At 40.9% G+C, this 22337-nt stretch overlaps 2 protein-coding genes across 3 annotated transcripts; one reads left to right on the top strand and one right to left on the bottom strand.

The window, feature by feature from the left end:
- The first annotated feature begins 6948 nt into the window (after window positions 1-6948).
- On the top strand, window positions 6949-8197 carry LOC109414612 (3'(2'),5'-bisphosphate nucleotidase 1). Its single transcript, XM_019688442.3, has 2 exons — window positions 6949-7354; window positions 7431-8197. Exons 1-2 carry the CDS (start codon window positions 7097-7099, stop codon window positions 8118-8120), a joined length of 948 nt encoding a protein of 315 aa, XP_019543987.3. The 5' UTR covers window positions 6949-7096; the 3' UTR covers window positions 8121-8197.
- LOC109424835 (uncharacterized) lies at window positions 8122-20966 on the bottom strand. 2 transcript variants are annotated; one of them, XM_019700030.3, is made up of 5 exons: window positions 20540-20966; window positions 20187-20397; window positions 19308-19641; window positions 19154-19186; window positions 8122-9212 (listed from the first exon to the last, which is right to left on the bottom strand). In XM_019700030.3, exons 1-5 carry the CDS (start codon window positions 20675-20677, stop codon window positions 8237-8239), a joined length of 1692 nt encoding a protein of 563 aa, XP_019555575.3. In that variant the 5' UTR covers window positions 20678-20966; the 3' UTR covers window positions 8122-8236. The 2 variants fall into 2 exon arrangements, with proteins under 2 accessions (XP_019555575.3, XP_019555576.3); XM_019700031.3 differs by lacking the exon at window positions 19154-19186 and having other exon boundaries at window positions 20540-20963.
- Between the last annotated feature and the right edge of the window lie 1371 nt (window positions 20967-22337).

Genomic DNA, 22337 nt, shown 5'->3' on the forward strand with positions numbered 1-22337 from the left:
TGGTGCTTTCTATCGTAACACTATCTATTAAGGCAAAAAGACATTTTCTGATCAATGAATTTAAAATATAATGGCATATGGAGCATTGTAAAAATTCAAGAATGTATCGCTGAATTCCAGCTTTTTTTTTTTATTTGTCTAGTAAAAATAAGAATGAGATGAAATAAAACAGCGCATATAAAAAAATATGTTTTACATTATTTTAAAAGATTCGCCTTTGGATGCTTAAGTTTGCAAAATTATGAAGGTGCAAAAGAAAATGGGTAGAATTCGTTAAGCAGAGAAACTGAATATGTAATATATAATGCAAATTTCCCATGTTGTTTTTATTAAGAGTATTATCAGCGGCGTCATAGTATAGCGATTTTCGCGGCAGTCAAGTTTGCAGATAGTAAATGATCGGTGTAAGATGGTAAAAATAACAAACACAAATGACAAACTAATTTTTAAAAATACACGGTAATGATTTATCATTGGGTACCCGACTGGTCACACACAATTCAGTGGTTTCTTCGGAACATGGAGGTATCGAAAAAAGTCTATGGTGTTATCCTAACTTTACAACGAATTCGTTGAGAGGTATATTCAATTAATATGATCCAAATACATATGACGTTCTCTGAAAGCTTATGCTTAAAAAGTGGACATGATGCAACGAGTGACCTAAGTAGAATTGAAAGAATGGGTTTAATAGAGTCCGCTGGGAAGTTATTGGATTTTTTTTTTCATTAAAACGAATTTTCTGGGAGGGCATGCAAAGTAATTAGGCGTCCTAAGATGTATGGATTTTCGCACCACGATAGCATAGTGCATGTTCAGCGTGCCTGTCTGGATCATATTAACCCCAACATCCTACTAGGGCTAAAAGAGTTGATTTGATTGAGCCCCCAAAAAAAAATTGTTGCGAGGGTATGTTTGGGCTACGAATTTACCGAGAAAGGTTGGCTTAAGCGAATTTCCTAAAAGTGTACGTTGAAGAAGAGATTTGGTTTAAACAATTAATCAATTAAGAGGTGAGTCCCCTGAGAGGGTAAGCAGAAGAACAAAAAAAAAACAGTGAGTCCCCCGAGAGGGTAGCTGATTTAAAGCGAGTCCCTTGAGAGGGTGAGCAAAAAAAAAAAAAAACAGTGAATAACAGTGAGTCCCCTGAGAGGGTAGCTGAACTAAAGCGAGTCCCCTGAGAGGGTAAGCAAAATTACAAAAAAAAAACAGTGAGTCCCCCGAGAGGGTAGCTGAGCTAAAGCGAGTCCCCTGTGAGGATAAGCAAAAAAAAGAAGAACAGTGAGTGCCCTGAGAGAGTAGCTGAACTAAAGCGAGTCCCCTGAGAGAGTAATAAAAAAAAAAACAGTGAGTCCCCTGAGAGGGTAGCTGAACTAAAGCGAGTCCCCTGAGAGGGTATGCAGAAGAACAAAAAAAAACAGTGAGTCTCCCGAGAGGGTAGCTGAGCTAAAGCGAGTCCCCTGTGAGGGTAAGCAAAAAAAAAAGAAAAACAGTGAGTCCCCTGAGAGAGTAGCTGAACTAAAGCGAGTCTCCTGAGAGGGTAGCAAAAAAAAAAAAAAAAAACAGTGAGTTCCCTGAGTGCGTAGCTGAACTAAAGCGAGTCAGCAAAAAATGTGAGACCCCTGAGAGGGAAGTGAGAGCATAGATAATGAGTGAAATAGAATTAGATCATATGAAGCATTAGTGCCAACACAGCACAACAGAAGGTTTCGATCTCTTGAGCTTGCTTTGATGTTCTGAACCTGGAAAACTCAATTCAAAGAAGTATTTTAGGAGCATAGAAAACGAGTGAAACACAGTTAGGTCATATGAAGCGTTAGTATCATACACAACAGAAGGGTTTGATCTCTTGTGCTTGCTATGATGTTCATAGCCAGGAGAACTCAATTCAAAGAAGTATTTTGAGAACATAAAAAAAAACAAGTGAAACACAGTTGGGCCATATGAAGCGTTAGTATCATACACAACAGAAGGTTTTGATTTCTTGTGCTTGCTTCGATGTTCTGAGCCTGGAAAACTCAATTCAAAGAAGTATTTTGAGAACATAAAAAACGAGTGAAACACAGTTGGGCCATATGAAACGTTAGTATCATACACAACAGAAGGTTTTGATTTCTTGTGATTGCTTTGATGTTCTGAGCCTGGAAAACTCAATTCAAAGAAGTATTTTGAGAGTATCAAAATGATTGAAACACAGTTAGGCCATATTAAGCGTTAGTATCATACACAACAGAAGGGTTTGTTCTCTTTTGCTTGCTTTGATGTTCTGAGCCTGGAAAACTCAATTCAAAGAAGTATTTTAGGAGCATATAAAACGAGTGAAACACAGTTAGGTCATATGAAGCATTAGTATTATACACAACAGAAGGGTTTGATCTCTTGTGCTTGCTTTGATGTTCATAGCCTGGAAAACTCAATTCAAAGAAGTATTTTGAGAACATTAAAAACGAGTGAAACACAGTTGGGCCATATGAAACGTTAGTATCATACACAACAGAAGGTTTTGATTTCTTGTGCTTGCTTCGATGTTCTGAGCCTGGAAAACTCAATTCAAAGAAGTATTTTGAGAGTATCAAAAAAATGATTGAAACACAGTTAGGCCATATTAAGCGTTAGTATCATACACAACAAAAGGTTTCGATCTCTTGTGCTTACTTTGATGTTTGAGCCTGGAAAACTCAATTCAAAAAAGTACTTTGAGAGTATCAAAAATGATTGAAACACAGTTAGGTCATATTAAGCGTTAGTATCATACACAACAGAATGGTTTGATCTCTTGTGCTTGCTTTGATGTTCTGAGCCTGGAAAACTCAATTCAAAGAAGTATTTTGAGAGTATCAAAAATTATTCAAACACAGTTAGATCATATTAAGCGTTAGTATCATATACAACAGAAGGGTTTGTTCTCTTGTGCTTGCTTTGATGTTCTGAGCCTGGAAAACTCAATTCAAAGAAGTATTTTAGGAGCATAGAAAACGAGTGAAACACAGTTAGGTCATATGAAGCGTAAGTATCATACACAACAGAAGGGTTTGATCCCTTGTGCTTGCTTTGATGTTCATAGCCTGGAGAACTCAATTCAAAGAAGTATTTTGAGAACATAAAAAAAAACAAGTGAAACACAGTTGGGCCATATGAAGCGTTAGTATCATACACAACAGAAGGTTTTGATTTCTTGTGCTTGCTTCGATGTTCTGAGCCTGGAAAACTCAATTCAAAGAAGTATTTTGAGAGTATCAAAAAAATGATTGAAACACAGTTAGGCCATATTAAGCGTTAGTATCATACACAACAAAAGGTTTCGATCTCTTGTGCTTACTTTGATGTTTGAGCCTGGAAAACTCAATTCAAAAAAGTACTTTGAGAGCATCAAAAATGATTGAAACACAGTTAGGTCATATTAAGCGTTAGTATCATACACAACAGAATGGTTTGATCTCTTGTGCTTGCTTTGATGTTCTGAGCCTGGAAAACTCAATTCAAAGAAGTATTTTGAGAGTATCAAAAATGATTGAAACACAGGTAGGCCATATTAAGCGTTAGTATCATACACAACAGAAAGGTTTGATCTCTTGTGCTTGCTTTGATGTTCTGAGCCTGGAAAACTCAATTCAAAGAAGTATTTTGAGAACATAAAAAAAACGAATGAAACACAGTTGGGCCATATGAAACGTTAGTATCATCCACAACAGAGGGTTTTTATTTCTTGTGCTTGCTTCGACGTTCTGAGCCTGGAAAACTCAATTCAAAGAAGTATTTTGAGAGTATCAAAAATGATTGAAACACAGGTAGGCCATATTAAGCGTTAGTATCATACACAACAGAAGGGTTTGACCTCTTGTGCTTGCTTTGATGTTCTGAGCCTGGAAAACTCAATTCAAAGAAGTACTTTGAGAACATAAAAAAACGAGTAAAACACAGTTGGGCCATATGAAGCGTTAGTATCATACACAACAAAAGGTTTTGATTTCTTGTGCTTGCTTCGATGTTCTAAGCCTGGATAACTCAATTTAAAGAAGTATTTTGAGAGTATCAAAAATGATTGAACCACAGTTAGGCCATATTAAGCGTTAGTATCATACACAACAGAAGGGTTTGTTCTCTTGTGCTTGCTTTGATGTTCTGAGCCTGGAAAACTCAATTCAAAGAAGTATTTTAGGAACATAGAAAACGAGTGAAACACAGTTAGGTCATATGAAGCGTTAGTATCATACACAACAGAAGGGTTTGATCTCTTGTGCTTGCTTTGATGTTCATAGCCTGGAGAACTCAATTCAAAGAAGTATTTTGAGAAAATAAAAAAAACAAGTGAAACACAGTTGGGCCATATGAAGCGTTAGTATCATACACAACAGAAGGTTTTGTTTTCTTGTGCTTGCTTCGATGTTCTGAGCCTGGAAAACTCAATTCAAAGAAGTATTTTGAGAGTATCAAAAAAAAAAATGATTGAAACACAGTTAGGTCATATTAAGCGTTAGTATCATACACAACAGAATGGTTTGATCTCTTGTGCTTGCTTTGATGTTCATAGCCTGGAAAACTCAATTCAAAGAAGTATTTTGAGAACATAAAAAACGAGTGAAACACAGTTGGGCCATATGAAACGTTAGTATCATACACAACAGAAGGTTTTGATTTCTTGTGCTTGCTTTGATGTTCTGAGCCTGAGAAACTCAATTCAAAGAAGTATTTTGAGAGTATCAAAAATGATTGAAACACAGTTAGGCCATATTAAGCGTTAGTATCATACACAACAGAAGGGTTTGTTCTCTTGTGCTTGCTTTGATGTTCTGAGCCTGGAAAACTCAATTCAAAGAAGTTTTTTGAGAACATAAAAAAACGAGTGAAACACAGTTGGGCCATATTAAGCGTTAGTATCATACACAACAGAAGGTTTTGATTTCTTGTGCTTGCTTTGATGTTCTGAGCCTGAGAGACTCAATTCAAAGAAGTATTTTGAGAGTATCAGAAAATGATTGAAACACAGTTAGGCCATATTAAGCGTTAGTATCATACACAATAGAATGGTTTGATCTCTTGTGCTTACTTTGATGTTCTGAGCCTGGAAAACTTAATTCAAAAAAGTATTTTGAGAGTATCAAAAAATGATTGAAACACAATTAGGCCATATTAAGCGTTAGAATTATTCACAATAGAAGGTTTCGATCTCTTGTTCTTGCTTTGATGTTCTGAGCCTGGAAAACTCAATTCAAAGAAGTATTTTGATAACATAGAAACGAGTGAAACACAGTTGGGCCATATGAAGCGTTAGAATTATTCACAACAGAAGGTTTCATCCCTTGTGCTTGCTTTGATCTTCTGAGTCTGGAAAACTTAATTCAAAGAAGTATTTTAAGACTGTAGGTTACGAGTGAAACAGAAATAGACCATATGAAGCGTTAGTACCATACACAAAAGAAGGTTTCGATTTATTGTGCTTGCTTTGATGTTCTGAGTCTGGAAAACATAATTCAAAGAAGAATTTTAAGAGCATGGATAAAAAGTGAAACACAGTTAGGTTATATGGAGCGTTAGTACCATACACAACAGAAGTGACGAGTGAAACAGAACTAGGCTGTAACAATCATATGGTTTTAATCTTTTTTGCTTACTTGCAACATGCATTCAGTCAGAAAAACTCTAGGCAAATGAACATTTTGAAACCTGATACGTCATGTGAGCAAAGCTGATCCAAATATTATTTAATGTTATAAACATGACACCCCTATTTAGATTAGAATCGTCATTCGGGGATATAAGTCTAATTTCAAAGAGCATTTTGAAAGTAGAAGTTTATCAACGATTGTAATTATAATATGAGAATTCTGAGACAGACGCTTTTAGAAGCAATATTTCAAGCACAGTATGTAATATAATTAAAAATAATAATAATTTTCTCATTAATTCTTGATTATTGTATGAATGTAAAAAAAAACAAATGAATAGAAAATGTGTTCAGTGAAAATGATACAAGAACATTTCAATCACTACAATTAGAACACACGTTACTTCATCCCAATGAGACTCTCATTGACTTCATACCTCACAGAATTATGGATAAGCAGCCACGTTATTAAAAATCACAAACAGTCTTTCACACGCGGAAGAACTATCCGGAAGGCGTAGCACCGGCCAAACCGTCAGCGGACTCGCGAAGAAAAAAACTTTCGAACGCGAACGAAATGCGACGAGCGGAGCAAAACACGTCTGCACGCGGCAATGCCTACTGCACTTTTCCGCTTGCTGCGATTCGATTCGGTTATGTTTCGTCAAAGCAAACACTCTCACATCGCCGCGACGGCTGGTTCGACGTCGAGCTTGACGTCGGGCGCCTGTGGTACCTACCCGAGAAAAAAATGTTCGCGCTGCTTCTCGGGTTCGCAACACTTTCTGTCCATGTGCTTCCGTTGCTCACATTCCCATGCCGATATCCTCAAGTTCGATCGTTTCTTATCTTCACCGTCTTCTGCCTGGACGATCAGCATGTTCTAAATCAATAATTGAATAAAACTATTTAATAGTATCATGGCTCAAGGTCCTTTTTGGAAGCTTCTGTAGTCCTAGAGCAATCACCCCTTTTCATTAATTGGCGTTCAAATTTTATCTTCTCCAACTTGGATAAATTTGACAGAATCAGTAATGTACGAACGACTGGCCAGAAATTTTACCGATTACCCGTGGAATGACTCCTCTGTGTGCGAATGAGAAAACGGTACATTGCGTAGCTCGTCTAGCTGCAGCGACCACCGTAGCCAGAGTACCGTTCATTGTCGTATGACAGCTTTCAACTTGTGCTGTGAATGAATCACTTCAAAACAAAGTTGTACTCACTTTACCGCAAGCCAACACTGGCTTCGGACACGAATCCAATTGGAATTGGCGAAAATAATTTTGCCATCAGCTGGACTGAACTTTGATTTCGCGGAAGCAAGAAGCAACGTTGCTACTGTCTCTCTTTGCACCGTCAGCCAGTCAGTAAGTTGGTGTCAGTCGCTGGTGTTATCTCCGTGCCAGTGGACGAGTCTCGGGGCGCATCGCACTTTCCAACGCAAGATAACAGTTCATAGTCACCTCGTCCGAACCGAAAGGACAAAAAATGGCTAGTGCGACAGCTGCAGCGGCCGCCGCCCCGCTGATGATGCGGATAGTGGCCAGCTCGATCCAGATTGCGGGCCGCGCCGGCCGGATCATCCGGGACGTGATGGCCAAGGGGGACCTCGGAATCGTCGAGAAGGGTAAGGATGACCTGCAAACCGAGGCGGATCGATCGGCCCAGCGCTGCATAATGGCCTCGCTGGCGCGACTGTTTCCCAACGTTACCATCATCGGGGAAGAGGGGAACAGCGATTTGAAGGTAATTTATCTGTCAACATTTGATAAGCATTGTTTGGTAATGGGGTCGCATACTCACTTTGGAAACCGGATTTCAGGTACCAGAAGACTGGTTGGTCTCGGAAATGAACAGCGAGTTTCTCGAGCGAAACGTTTGCCCGGATGGACTGAAACAGGTGAAGGAATCGGACTTGGTCATTTGGGTAGATCCACTGGACGGAACCAGTGAGTACACGCAGGGATTCCTGGAGCGGGTGACAGTGCTGATTGGAATCTCTGTAAATGACCGCGCCGTGGGAGGAGTCATACATCAACCGTACTTTAAAACTGACAACGGATCGTTGGGACGAACCATTTGGGGGGTCAAAGGAATCGGGGCAGGAGGATTCAATCCCGTTAAACCTCCCTCGGATCGGTTCATCGTGACGACCACCAGATCCCATTCCAATGCGTTAGTTCAGTCAGCACTGGATGCCCTTTCCCCGGACGAAGTCCTTCGAGTCGGAGGAGCTGGCTACAAGGTCCTGCAGCTGCTTGAAGGAAATGCCCACGCTTACGTATTTGCAAGCGCAGGCTGCAAGAAATGGGACACCTGTGCCCCAGAAGCCGTACTAGAAGCACAAGGAGGAATGCTGACCGACATCCTCGGTCGACATTACGCCTATGGCAAAGACGTCAGTTTTCCGAATGCTTGTGGGGTACTCGGAACTGCTAGTGGAATTTCACACCAGGACATACTAGGTAAGTTACCGGACGCTGTGAAAGAGGCTATGAATAAAACACAATAGATCCATTCCCTATAGTTGCACTGTAGCCGTTTATTTAAATTAAAACCACTCAGAGCTCCACTGAAAGCTACTGCACATGATGGTAACCATTATTTCACACTCAGAAAGCCCAAATCCTACAGCTTGGACTTCGGTTTTTGCAGCAAAGCGCGCAGTTCCCTCCTCAGAATCTTCCCACTCAGATTCTTCGGGATTTCCGCGATGAATCTCACGCCGCCATGCAGCCTCTTGGCCGGCGACGTCCTATCAGCAACATACTTCTTAATCTCATCCTCGCTGATCTCCACTCCCTCTTGCTTCACAACAAACGCCAAAGGAAGCTCACCAGCGTTCTCATCCGGCAGACCAATAACAGCTGCGTCCTTAATCTTGGCATTCGTCAGCAAAATCGCCTCCAGTTCTGCCGGTGGCACTTGGTACGCCTTGTACTTGATCAGCTCCTTCAATCGATCCACTATGAAGAACTCGTGATCCTCATCGTAGTACCCAATGTCCCCGGTATGCAACCATCCATCCTTATCGATCGTCTCCTTCGTAGCCTTCTCGTTCCCAATATACCCCTTCATAATCTGTGATCCCTTGAAGCACAACTCCCCGTGCTGGTTCGGTCCCAAGGCCCTTCCCGTGTTCGGATCGATCACCTTGGCCAGCGTGCCAACCTGCACAATCCCAACACTGCCGGACTTGTGTCCCTCGCCGCTCTGAACCAGCGTGGCCAGCGTAGTCTCGCTCATGCCGTACCCCTGCCGGACGTACCGCACCTTCAACCGCTCCTTAACCAAATCCTCTGTCTCCTTGCTGAGCGGTGCCGCTCCACACAGCAGCGTATCCACGCTGCTCAGGTCGTAGCTTTCGACGAGCGGGTGCTTGGCCAGGAATACGACCAGCGGTGGCACCACGAACACCATCGTGCAGCGGTAGTTCTCGATGCAGCTCAGGAAGAGACCCTCTTCGAACTTGGGCAACGATACGAGCAGTTGCTTGTTGCAGACCACGTTGATCAGGGTCATGCAGCCGTAGGCGTGGAACCATGGGAGAACGCCGAGTAGGACGATTCCACCCGGGGGCGGTTCGAGGAGTTCCGAGGATTCTCTGGAGGAAGAAAAACATCGATGAAGGATTAGTTATTGTGGCGACGAGTTCTATCTGGGATTAGTAAGCGTTCAGGACTTGGAGGTTCCATGATAGACCGGTGTTAAACAACATTTACAGGAAGGTTAGTACGTACATACTAATTTAGTAAACATACGTTTGAAGAGTTAATTTATTTCTAAAGATCTATGTGCATAATCGCATATTGCATGCCAGGTACACTTGTCTCCACATTTTAGGGGCATTCTTGCAGGAACTCCATTTCGGCAAGAGTTCAGCAAGATTTCTGCAGATTTTAGAAAACACAGAGCAACATTGCCGAAAACAGTCTCCTTCTAAGTGGTCCAGAACGCGAAATATACGACGTTTAGACTGAACTAGAAGCTCATAAGAGCACTAGCGCCACGTGGTGAGTGATTCTCGATCTAAAGTGTTTTCTATGTCAAAGCTCTCAGTCTTCTGAGTAACTTTCCCGGGGACAGTATGCTTCTAAGTGGTCCAGAACGCGAGATAGACAACGATTGGACTGAACTAAAGAACACTATGAAGTCCTTCAAATCTACAAGAATAACTTTATGTGTTTTCATCATAAAAAATAGCAATGCAAAATCTGCTAAGATCTGCGAAGCTCTTGACATCTCAAATGTCATTTAGAGACACTACAGGGATATTCCAGGTGAGCCAAACTATCTTGGAGTTCAGAACTTCAGGTCTACACTCGTAACAGTAGCTATATCTGATATACTGAGTAACGTTGCATATTTATCCGTGGTTACTGGGCCGATCCGAAGACTACTTTTTTTATTATAAAGCTTTTGAACATAGGTTCGTCCAAACTGTTATGTAATGAAGTCCTTCAAATCTACAAGAAAAACTTGATGTTTTTTCACCATAAATAATAGCATAGCATAATCAGCTGAGCTCCGTGAAGCTCTTCAAATCTTAGATGTCATTTAGAGACGCTTTGAGAATGTTCTTGGTCAGCCAAACTATCTTTGAGATCAGAACTTCAGGTCTACACTCATAATATCAGCTATATCTGAAATACTGAGTAACGTTTCAAAATCAATCGCGGTGACTGGACCAATCTGAAGTCTACTTTATATTATTATGAACCTTTTGGACATTGAGAGTCGTTCAAACTATCCTGAAGTTATGCTCTTGATAGTACTACTTTTACTATTCTCACAATGAACTTTAAACTGTAATCTGTTATCCCCCTGGCATATCATGAGCCATTTCAAGAAACTTTTGAGATATTCCAGATCAACAACACTATTTACTCCGGAGGTCATAGCTTCAGGTCTACACTTGTGATAAAAGCTTTTGCTTTGCCACTATGTTAAGTAGTGTTACATAATCCACTGTACGTTTCAAACCGTTAGAGGAACAAAAAGCGTTGTTATATATTTTCGGGATATTATGGGCTTCCTTACTGTTATGAAGCTTAGTTGATAAAAACAACCACTGTAACTTTCAGAAGATTTACTGGACATGATAAATTACATATCGTAGCTTTGTATAATAAAAAAAGATACCGTTACACCTGCAGACTTTAGGATGTAAACTCAAGAACAGTTTGGATGACATAAGATATCCCAACCGATCTGATATTCTCTATTAACCTTTTAGAAGATTTACTGGACATGATAGATTACAAATCGTAGCTTTGTATAATAAAAGAAGTTACCGTTACACCCGCAGACTTTAGGATCTAAACTCAAGAACAGTTTGGATGGCTTAGGATATCCCGACTGATCTGATATTGTCTATAAACCTTTCAGAAGACTTGTTACTGGACATGATAGATTACAAATCATAGCTTTGTATAATAAAATAAATTACCGTTACACCCGCAGACATTAGGGTCTTAACACAAGAACAGTTTGGATGACCTAGGATATTCTGACTGATATGATATTGTCTAAATATTAATTCTTAAGAAGACTTACTGGACATGATAGACTACTAATCGTTGCTTTGTATAATAAAAGAAGTTACCGTTAAACCCGTAGACTTTAGGATCTAAACTCAAGGACAGTTTGGATGTCCTAGGATATCCCGACTGATCTGATCCTGTCTATTGAACTTTCAGACAACTTACTGGACATGATAGATTACAAATCGTAGCTTTGGGAGCATCCATTAAGTACGTCACGCTAAAATTGGAAATTTTCGACCACCCCTCCCCCCTTCGTACGGGTTTTCCTATACTAAATACATTGCTTGTCACACTTTCACAAACCCCCCTCCTCCCCTAGGACCGTGACGTACTTAATGGATGGCCCCTTTGTATAATGAAAGAAGTTACCGTTACACCCGCAGACTTTAGGATGTAAACTCAAGAACAGTTTGGATGACCTGAGATATCCCGACTGATCTGATGTTGTCGTTAAACCAGCGATCCTCAAGCCTATTTTTTCAAATGTTTGTATTGCACTTCCTAGATCCATTTGTGAAACATTTAACACGTTATTCTAGGTTATTTTGGGAGTAGAACAACCTCCTTAGGAAACATTTTAAGAAATTCTACGGCAACATAGAGAACTCGGCTTCACGTGCGGCCCGCGGGCCGCACTTTGGTGATCACTGCGTTAAACCTTTCAGAAGACTTACTGGACATGATATATTACAAATCATAGCTTTGTATTTTGAAAGAAATTACCGTTACACTCGTAGACTTTAGGATCTAAACTGAAGAACAGTTTGGATGTCCTAGGATATCCCGATTGATCTGATACTGTCTGTTGAACTTTCAGACAACTTTCTGGACATGATAGATTACAAATCGTAGCTTTGTATAATGAAAGACACTACTGTTACACCCATAGACTTAAGAATCTAAACTCAAGAATAGTTTGGATGACCTAGGATATCCAGAAAAAATATTCTTCAAAATATTCTACCGTTGTTATGCTATTGACCACCAAAACTACAGAAAAACGTAAAAAAAAACTCCATAATAACGCTTGGAAAAATTCCGGCTTTAAAGGGTTATTTTTTTTTGTAAAGTACTCCATTCAGAAATATTATAAGAAATTCTTCTAAGTATTGCTCTAGAGGTATCTCTAGGGATTCTTTCAAGGATTTAGTCAGAAAATCCTCCAGGCAACCCTCAGAAATTTATCGAGGGATTTCTTAAGGAACTCCCTCAGTACCCTTTTCTGCAACTTCTGCTGTGATTTCGGCAAACATTTTCAAGAGATTTCTTCAGAAACGTCTCTACGGATTCCTTCTAGAATCCCTCCAAAAAATTCTCAAGTAATGTTTCCTTGAAATTACTTTCAGAATTCCTGCAGAAGTGTCTCATGATTTTTTTTTTCTAAGAAGGTATCTTGAGGAGCTTTTTTAGGTGTTTTCTCAGACATACATCCAGAGATAACTTGAGAAATTGCTTTAGGATTTTACCTCCAGAAAATTTTCAAGAATATCTTCTGGGAATTTTTAATGGTATTATCAGGAGCGTTTAATGCGATGCCTTCAGACAATTCTCCAGGAATTTCCCTAGGAATTCCTTCGTCCAGTATGTTTCGTGCAATTTCTGGAAGAACTTCTGAAAAATATCCCCGAAGGAATATCTGTAACAAATCCTGTAGGAATCTGAAATACTTCTGACGGAACCGCATTAGATATTCCTAAATATAATCCTAGAAGTAATTTCTGCAGGAATCTCTAAAGGAATTTAACACAGAAATTCTTGACGGAACACCTGAAGAGCAAATTTTAAGCGGAATTACTGAAAAATTCCATGGAAGTACTTTGAAGAAATCCCCTGCTGATATTCCAGAAGAAATCTCTAAAATTTTGAAGAAGTCTCTGGAGATATTTTGGAAGGAATTTCAGAAGCAATCCGACCAGAAATTTCTGAAAGAATTCTTGAAGGAATTTTTGAAAAATTACTGTAGAAATCTCAGGAAGTATTCTTGAATGAACCTTCAGAATCTGAAGAAATCGCAGGGAAATTTTGAATGAATTCTAAGAGGAATTTCCGAAACACTTTCTGGAGAAAGTCCTCTTGAATCCCTTGGTGGGAAAAGAATATTCAATTTTTTAGTGGATTTTCTAAAGAAATTACGAATAAAATTCTTTGGGGAATTTCTGAAAGTATTCCTGGAGCAATCTGTGAACGTGATTCTGAAGGAATTCCGGTAGGAATACATGGAGAGACGCTGATAAGCTTTTGTAAAGATCTCTGGGAAAAAAATATTTTTTCTAAAAGAATTCCTGTAGAAATTCCAAGGAAATATGTCTGGAAGAATTCATTAAAAGAATCCGTGGAGAAATCAATAGAGTTAACCTTAAAGGAAATGCTGGAGAACTTTTTGGGGGAATACATGGAGGAAGATCTAGAGGAAATCCTGAAGAAATCTATTGACTTCTGTAGAAATCATCTCTGGAGGAATTCCTGCATGAATCACTGAAAGTAATAATTATTTCTAGATTTACTGGATAATTCCATGAAAAAAAAATCCTGAACACATTCTTATGGGAGTTTGTAAAAAAATACTCAGAGCAATTCCTGAACAAATCACTGGTGGGCTACTTGGAGAAATGCAGGGACCAATTTCTGAAGGAATCTCCGGAAGGTTTTCTGAAAAAAATCATGGAAGAATTGATGAAACCAATCTTTGAAATGATTTCTGAAGAAATCCATGTAGAAAGTTCTTAATGAATCCCTAGAAAAATTTCTGAAGGAATCCCTATCGGAGTTTCAGAAAGAATTCATGGAAATCTACCTAGAAGAATTCTTGATGAAATTCTTCGCGGGGTATCTGAAGGAATTCCTGAACACATTTCTTGAAGAATCTATGGAAGATCTTCTGAAGAAATCAACCGCCAAAGGAGTTTGGGAAAGGATCCTTAGTATGATTGTAAGACTGAAGTCCTGGAGTACATTTGGAAGGAATACATAGAATATGTCTAAGAGGAATCACCTACAGGACAAATTTATGGAGGAATCTCATAAAGACTTTCCGAACGAATCTTTGGATGAATTTCTGAAAAGCACGTGGAAATTTTTCTAAAGAAATCTTTGAATACATTTTTGGAGGAATCCTGATCTTTTGATTTTCAGAAGCAATCGCTGAAAGCATATCTGAAAGAATCCGTGGATGATTTCCTGAAAGAATTCTTGTACGGATTACTGACAATGGAGGAATTTCTGAGGAAACTCATGGAAACCTTCCTAGAGGAATTCATGGGGAAATTTCTGGAGAATCCTAAAGAGGAAATTCTGAAATGCATTCTGGGGAAAAATATATAGGAGTTTCTGAAGCATTTCGTGAAAGACGTTCGGAAAGGATTTCCTGAAGAATTTTCTAAAGGTATCCAGGAGCAATTTCGGAAGAAATCCAAAGAAGGTTTTATGAAGGAGTTTCAGAAGGAGTCCATGAAAATCTTCCAAAATGAATTCTTGGTCAGAATTTCTGGAGAAAATCATGGGGGGATAGCCCTGGAGAAATTTTTAAAAGAATATCTGAAAGATCTTCTGAAGAAACCGCTGAAGGAGTTTCTGAAAGAAATCTTTATTTGATTATAAAACTTAACTCCTGGAGTAACTTCGGAAGGAATCCATAGAATATTTCCTAAAGAAATCCTTGCTCATCTCATAGAGCGTTCACTCAACTGATCTTGACGGGAGGCAATTTCGTAAGAGATAGTTACCGGTACACACAGCTTCCGCCCAGTGTTTCAGTGGTAGTCCAGAGCGTCGAGAATCATACATCTTGCCATTTTCTTCAGAGACCGCGATTCTTCCTTTCAGCAATCCCGTTCTGCTGTGATGTGTATCACACTTTATTTCGTATACCGAGTACGGTAAATTTTTGGCGAAAATAGAACAACTGAATACCTGAAAGTTGAATGGCAGACAAACAGACGTAACTCTTAGAGGAACTTCATTAATAACTTTTGCCCGCTGTCTTTTTCATGAGCACACTGCCACCTGTTGGTAAACCGCGCGAGACGCTGTCGGCCATGATGGATTTCGATTTGACGTTTGTCTAACACGCACACCACTACACAAATCGCCTGTAATTTTCAGTTTGCATCATTCAGCAGCGTGTACACTGGCGTCGAAGCGATCGAACACTAGCGCCTCTGCTGGAAGAATCACGCAAATCAAATGAAATTTGAATTGATTGTTAAATGCATGTGCCAAGCCATTTTGAAGAGTGTTACGTATGTTTGTCTGTGGTTGGATTGTTTATGGCAAGTTTACATATGTGCTAATTTTGCCGGACAGTAGCAAATTGGGAACATTATTGTCTTCTAATAACGTGTTTACATTGTGCTAATGCCAAAGCTAATATCGTGCTAGTACTGTGGGAAAGTGAATTGTCGAGCAGATCTAGCACATATCTGCATTAACATGTCTAAAGGGTCTAACTCGTTTTGTAAACAAACATTGTTTCTGTCGCTGTAGGGCTCATCTCGATCCACCCACGCATTTGGGGGCCGTTATCAGAAAGATCTAACTTTGCTCTTTCTGATAACGGCCCCCAGATGCGTGGGTGGATCGAGATGAGCCCTACAGCGACAGAAACAATGTTTGTTTACAAAACGAGTTAGACCCTTTAGACATGTTAATGCAGATATGTAAACTCTGCATTAACATGTCTAAAGGGTCTAACTCGTTTTGTAAACAAACATTGTTTCTGTCGCTGTAGGGCTCATCTCGATCCACCCACGCATCTGGGGGCCGTTATCAGAAAGAGCAAAGTTAGATCTTTCTGATAACGGCCCCCAAATGCGTGGGTGGATCGAGATGAGCCCTACAGCGACAGAAACAATGTTTGTTTACAAAACGAGTTAGACCCTTTAGACATGTTAATGCAGAACTGGCCATTACCTTTTGCTCACTGTTGCGAACACTAAAAGCAACACCAACATTTTTTGCTCGGGCACTGCCGACGCCCGACGTCGCGTCGAGCTAAACGTCACGACCACGTGAACGGTTTACCGCGTGTAGAGTGACTGGAAGGGAGAGTGGCGTCATGTTCCCATTTTGACAGGTCTCCTGCTCGTTTGGAACAGGAATTTGTATGGATTTGACAGATGACCGCTGTTCCAATTTTGACATTGACGCCACTCTAAGTTAAAGCCACTCTAACCGCGTGGTAACGAAAGTATCACGCGAGCCGTTATCGCAGCAAGCGGGTTCAAATTTGAATTTGGTTAGAAGTGAAAATTTTCTCTTGCGAGTAGGACGCACATGGTCAAGTGTTAGAATAATAAATTAATTTGTAAACGCGTTTGTGTTAAATTTGAATTCAAATAAGTACATTAGCTAAAGTTCGATGCGTAAGTAACTTTGGTGACGGCAGAAAGAGTTCCAGTGCGGTCTTGAAAACAGTTGTTTGTCGTAATTGCCTCGTGGCTGTGGTACTAATGCCGTTTTTCTTTATTATCCAGTTCCAACCTGGGTTGGAACTGGATCAGATCACAGTTTCAACCCCAACCCGACTTCGGTTTCGCTTGTACTAAACTTTGTTTGACGTTGTTTGTTTACACATTTTCCGCCAATCCAGTTCCAACCCAGGTTCAAAAAGAAAAACGGCATAAGCGGTTAGGAACCTGAAGGAAGCCAAAACTGGTGCTTCCTCCCCAACAAACTACCAGAAAACACACAATCGCCCCGCAGGGGAGCACTCTGGCGGTTTTTGATTGCCAGCGAACCTTCTGGAACAGAGTTGTCGTCTTTTTTTCATCGCGCGTCGCCGTTGTCAGCCAGTGCGAAGCAGATTGAACATGTCCCGGTTCGTCGTCGCGCGTTTTTCATTAGGGTCAAGTGGGGTAAAATGCCATTTTTCAAACTTTCATAGTTTTCAATGATAATTAGCCTCATTTGTTAGGCTTTCAAAGTGGTAACAGCAACTAGACAATATTTGCTCGATACTTCAGCATAAATATTCACTAAACTATTGCATTTTCATCGATTTTTAGCGATTTTAAAAACTGATTCGTAAAACGGAAGTGGTGCAAAACGACCATCTGCCATGGGGTAAGATGCCACTTCATGAAAACATTCAAAAATTACGTCCATCAGTTTTCGGGCATTTCCGACTCCTTTTCCTTCCTCTGTCCGCTTTTTTCGTATACTCAATAAATGGAGTGTTACCCCTCTACCCGCAAAACGATGATCGTAATATTTGAATGACCCCTAACATGGAAAGCGTAGACATCAACAACCATGCGTCTCCATGGGTGCCTCAATCTCGTTGGGAACACTTGGCTGGTAATAAAAACACCAGAAAACCTTAATTGCAAGCACGAAAAACCGGAAGTTGCCAATTTTCATTGGGAAATCAAAAGATTTTCCGTAGGTTTGGCGGCCTAGCTTCTAGAAGAATGTTTAATGCAGACATATCTTGACTCCATTCATCTATAGTACTGATCAAGTCCCATTCATGAATGATTTTATGAGTTGGGCCATTTTACCCCATCTTGGCATTTTGGGCTTTGTTCCCCTAATTTTCCGGAGCTGTTGAATTCGATTCGGTTTTTGTTGTTCTTTATCAAGACGTCATTCGCGTGTGCCGGAGGGAGAGATAGTGTTCGATAGTTATGTAGCAGAGCCGTTTTCACGCGCTTGGTTATGTTTTTATCATTTTGTGTTTTGTTCGAAGGGAGTCTCATATAACCAGCGTTGGAGAGATTAATGGAGGCACACAATTGGGTGAGCTCGTTTCATGCTATTATTTTAATGTCAAAATCAGAAGGTGTTCAATGTAAAATAACATGAAATAGTAAGATCATATTACTGTGATAGCTGTAGATGTTTTTTGTATCTTTGAATCATACTTTGTATAGTCCGTTACTTCAGGTAATGGTATTGATTCCTCCAGGAATTCCCTCAGGGATTCCTCCAGGAATTCCCTCAGGGATTCCTCCAGGAATTCCCTCAGGGATTCTTCCAAGAATTCCCTCAGGGATTCCTCCAGGAATTCCATCAGGGATTCCTAGGAATTCCTCGATGCGTTCTTCCAGGAATTGCTTCAGCGATTCCTCCAGGGATTCCTCCAGAAAATCCTCTAGGGATTCCTCCAGGAACTCCTCTAGGGATTCCTCCAGGAATTCCTCTGGGAAACCTCCAGGACTGCTTCTAGAGATACCTTTAGGAATTTCGCAAGGGATTCCTCCAAGAATCCTTCCAGGGATTTCTCCAGGGATTCCTCCAGGGACTCCTCTATGGATTCCTCCAGGGATTCCTCCAAGCATACGCTATCCTCAGGGAGTCGAGAAAATTTTGCCGACCAGAACGGGAATCAAACCCGCCATCTCCGGATTGGCGATCTATAGCCTTAACCACTAGGGTAACTGGAGATCCTCTTCTATGTACACATTCGTTTGAATTATCGATTTCTAGCGGAAACTACTATCTAGGAGCGTGAACAATTGTCTGCAGATAGAAGTTCCCCGATCAGAAAATCCGAGAATATTGATTAAGGTAAGAACCCAGTAGAATACTCTACATTTGAATACGAATTCTACCGCAAATTGAATCATTGGAATTGAATTCTTTAGGATTCTATAAGCAAGTTTGCAAAGTCTCCTTTCATGGATATTCGAGGAATTACGTATGAAATACCTCCAGAAGTTTCGAAATATTTTTCTAATAGTATCAGTAAGTCTTCCACAGTACTACTACACAAGAAACAGAAGTAGCTGAATAATAGCTTCTTAAGCTAAAGCTTGCTTAAGAGTGGTTTATTCCACTCTTATACAGCAAAAGATAGCTATAAATAGAGCAGTGTCATGATAATTTCGAACTGTTAGTTATGTTTTTGCTCATTTAGTGTTAAGTTTACACGATATCTCGTATTACATACTAAATATTGTTAATGTGATAGCCTAGTTAGTAGTCAGTAAGATAATGATGAACTACAAAGGCATTAGAACGAATGTTAGTTCACACGTCAAAGAAGCCTTTAAAAATTTACCCAGATTGTGATTCATCCCTTTTTCTGGCGAAACTGTAAAAAAAATATGAATGGCAATGATGAGAATTTCGGTTTTAGACACAATTCCCGCATAACAAGAGCATTCCTTCCCTAGATTGTATAACAAGCCAACAGCCCTCCACCCGATACTCACTTCAACAGCGCAATACTGGCCATCAGATTGTAGTGCGTCAGCTGCACTCCCTTCGGCAGCCCGGTAGTCCCCGAGGAGCACATAATCAGCGCCACATGGTTGTCCACGTCGACCGGCGGAATGTAGAAGTTCATCGGATTGACGAACGAAACCGGCTTCTGGAACTCCTCCAATAGCTGCACATCGCTTCCGAAGGGGTTCTCATCGCCGAACAGGATCACCCGTTGGACAATGTGGCGATTCTGGCGGGCCACGGCCACTACCCTGTCGGCAGAAAACGGCGACACGAAGATGACCTTTGGCTTGGACAGGTTAAAGGCATGATCCAGCTCACCTGGAAAGAAAAAACAAGCTCTCTGTGTCTGTAGCAGTTTATCAGTTCGATGGGCACTTGAAGTTGCAAGCTGGCCGATAACGGAAAGCCAGTGCGCTTACTTTTATTTCGTTATCTAGCTTGTTGTTACGCTGATTCGTGTAGTTAACCAGATTAGATTGGTGCATGAGCGAGCGAATTCAAGTGCTTTTGGGGGCAGGGGTTCTCAAACATTTCCAGGACGCACATAATAGAAAATTGTGAAAAGTGGAGGCTCGATTCCCGGTCGGTCAAGGAACTTTCCGTAATGGAAATTTTGTTGACTTCCTTTGAAATAGAGTATCTTTGTGCCTACCACATGATATACAAACAGAAAAATGATCATTGGCAAAGGAAGCTCTCAGTTAATAACTGTGAAAGTGCTCATAGAACACTAAGTAAACAAGTAGACTTATTGTTAAGTTAACTTCTCAAGTATTTAACAGCATAAACAGTGATAACATTCGTTTCAATAACTCGTTTGAGAAACACTGCCTTAAAGGATTATTTTGTATGCAACTACTTACGCTCGGTGTAGGTCAGATTTATGGGCGCCACGGTCGCTCCCAGGAAGATCGAAGCAAACAGGGCCGCTGGAAACTCGAGTCGATTCTCGCTGACGATGCCAACCACGTCCCCCACTCGCACATCGGCCAGGGTTCGCAGGCACTCAGCTAACCGGACGGTTTGTTCCAGCAGTTCCAGGTAACGCAGCTCCGTACCGAACACTCCATCAATCTAGTAGCCATGGATTAATGGTACAAAAAAATAGTACAACTGCATGTAATTAACCCGCCGCTTGCTGTGTTAGTCGAAGGTCGCCTTCAGCAAACATTTGACTTACTGAGACTTCACACTTTGCACAATCGTATAGACTTACCAGACCCACGTCATTGCCATTGAGTCGCATGCGATTCCTGACGTACGCCCCCAGGGAACCGTGCCCCTCGGTTACATTCTGCGGAACTGGTCCACCGCTGATGATGAACCTACTATCGTCAAGCCCCGCGGAATCCATCACTCAAGTTTCCTAAACAAGCTTAAGCCTTTCGCAAGTACCGTAAAAATCTGAACCACTCGAACGGCCGGTCGCCAATCGACTAAATTTGAACAAGCTAGACTAGAAGGAGGATTAATTACAATCGCACATACTCTTACAACAAGCTGAAGACGTGTGTAAATTATACAATTCAGATGATTGTTTGTTATCGCACGCCGCCAAGCTCCGCGCCCTCGGGGACTCTTCGCACTGTTTTGCTCGCGCCTCAAGGGGAACACTTCGGACAGCCAGTCAACCAGCAGCGCAGTAAAACACGAGTTCGGGGTAAATTATTTACCTGGATGGGCGTCACTCACTTTTCGGTACTCAGTAAAGGCGTGTTGAATGTGTATTTGCATTTAAAAACTACGTGTGCGTGACACACGTTCTCACGATTCAAGACGCTTGAATCGAGTGTGTTTTTCATTCATGAATGAATACAACTGGCACCGTTTGTTTACGAATCGATCGGTCCGTCCGAGAATGCGCGCCAAATTCATTCATGGTTCGCTCATTCTAGTTTTATTTTGCTCACTTCAGTGAAGATACCGAAAAAAAACAGTGAGAAAAGGTTTAGGGTTTTCAGCTTTACATTTCCTTACAATACGGCCAATCTGTAAGTACTGTAATATTCGGGTAGTACCAAATTAGTAATGGGCGATCGCAGTAGGCGTGTAGTTGTAGACGATGGCGTTTTGTTATGCTCGTCACATGTCGCATTTTTTTTTTTGGGATCCCGTGTTTGTTCGGCCGATTGTTGGGCTGGGATTTCGCCATTCGGATTGCTATATACGTACAGTTGCATTGAATTTTGAGATTATTATGTAAATGCATATCGCCGGAAAGTTGATCGTGTCTTCTGATCTGTACTGTTGCGACCACTGAACACAACACGAACATTTTTACTCGGGCACCGTAGACGCCCGACGCCGATCCATCAGCCGTCGCGACCATGTGAGTGGGTTGCCGTGGCAACGAACGAACCGCAGTGGGCCTTTTCATTTGACGTCTTAAATCAGCTGATTTTTCGGGCGTTTGACAGTTCTTCTATGAAGATGACACTTTCTTGTTAGCATCTGTTGTTCAAGCTTTGTAAACAAATGCATGCACGGAACTGTCACATGAAAAGGCCTGTTGCAGCATGCGGGTTTGAATTGAAACTTTACGGAAGAACTGAAAGTTTTCTCGTTCGAGCAGGACGCACATTTTTGAGTGAAGAAATAGACGTATTAGAATTACAAATTAATATGTAAATGCGTTTTTGTGTAATGTAAGATTTAAATAAAACGTTCCGCGGACATTTTCAGGGAAGTGGATGCAGGAGTTCGCTGCTGATGCATCCAAGTGATTGTTTTCCAGTTCGATGGGTCGTGTTTCCGCGTGTTGGTGGGAAAAAATAGTTCCGCGCATATTTTTCCAGGGAAGTGAAAGCAGGAGTTCGTTGTTGCTGCATTCGAATGATTGTTTTTCGGTTCGTTGGATCGTGTTTTTGTGTGTGTTGGAAGGAAAGCCAGTTCGGCGGACACTTTCAGGGAATTGGATGTAGGAGCTCGCTGCTGATGCATCCGAATGATTATTTTTAGACTCAGCGAGTGGTGTGAACGAGTGAACATTCAATATGGTTTGGAGGGCGTTCTAA

This window comes from Aedes albopictus, chromosome 1 (assembly GCF_035046485.1).
Source record: "Aedes albopictus strain Foshan chromosome 1, AalbF5, whole genome shotgun sequence".
NCBI classification, from domain to species: domain Eukaryota; kingdom Metazoa; phylum Arthropoda; class Insecta; order Diptera; family Culicidae; genus Aedes; species Aedes albopictus.

What these genes read in the sequence shown, in the direction of transcription:
- LOC109414612 (XM_019688442.3), top strand. Translation starts at nt 7,097, where the DNA reads ATGGCTAGTGCGACAGCTGCAGCGGCCGCCGCCCCGCTGATGATGCGG. An exon ending in AGGGGAACAGCGATTTGAAG is followed by an intron (nt 7,355 to 7,430) that starts GTAATTTATCTG and finishes ACCGGATTTCAG; the next exon opens with GTACCAGAAGACTGGTTGGT.
- LOC109424835 (XM_019700030.3), bottom strand. Translation starts at nt 20,677, where the DNA reads ATGGATTCCGCGGGGCTTGACGATAGTAGGTTCATCATCAGCGGTGGA. An exon ending in ATGGCAATGACGTGGGTCTG is followed by an intron (nt 20,398 to 20,539) that starts GTAAGTCTATAC and finishes CATGGCTACTAG; the next exon opens with ATTGATGGAGTGTTCGGTAC. An exon ending in AAATCTGACCTACACCGAGC is followed by an intron (nt 19,642 to 20,186) that starts GTAAGTAGTTGC and finishes TTTTCTTTCCAG; the next exon opens with GTGAGCTGGATCATGCCTTT.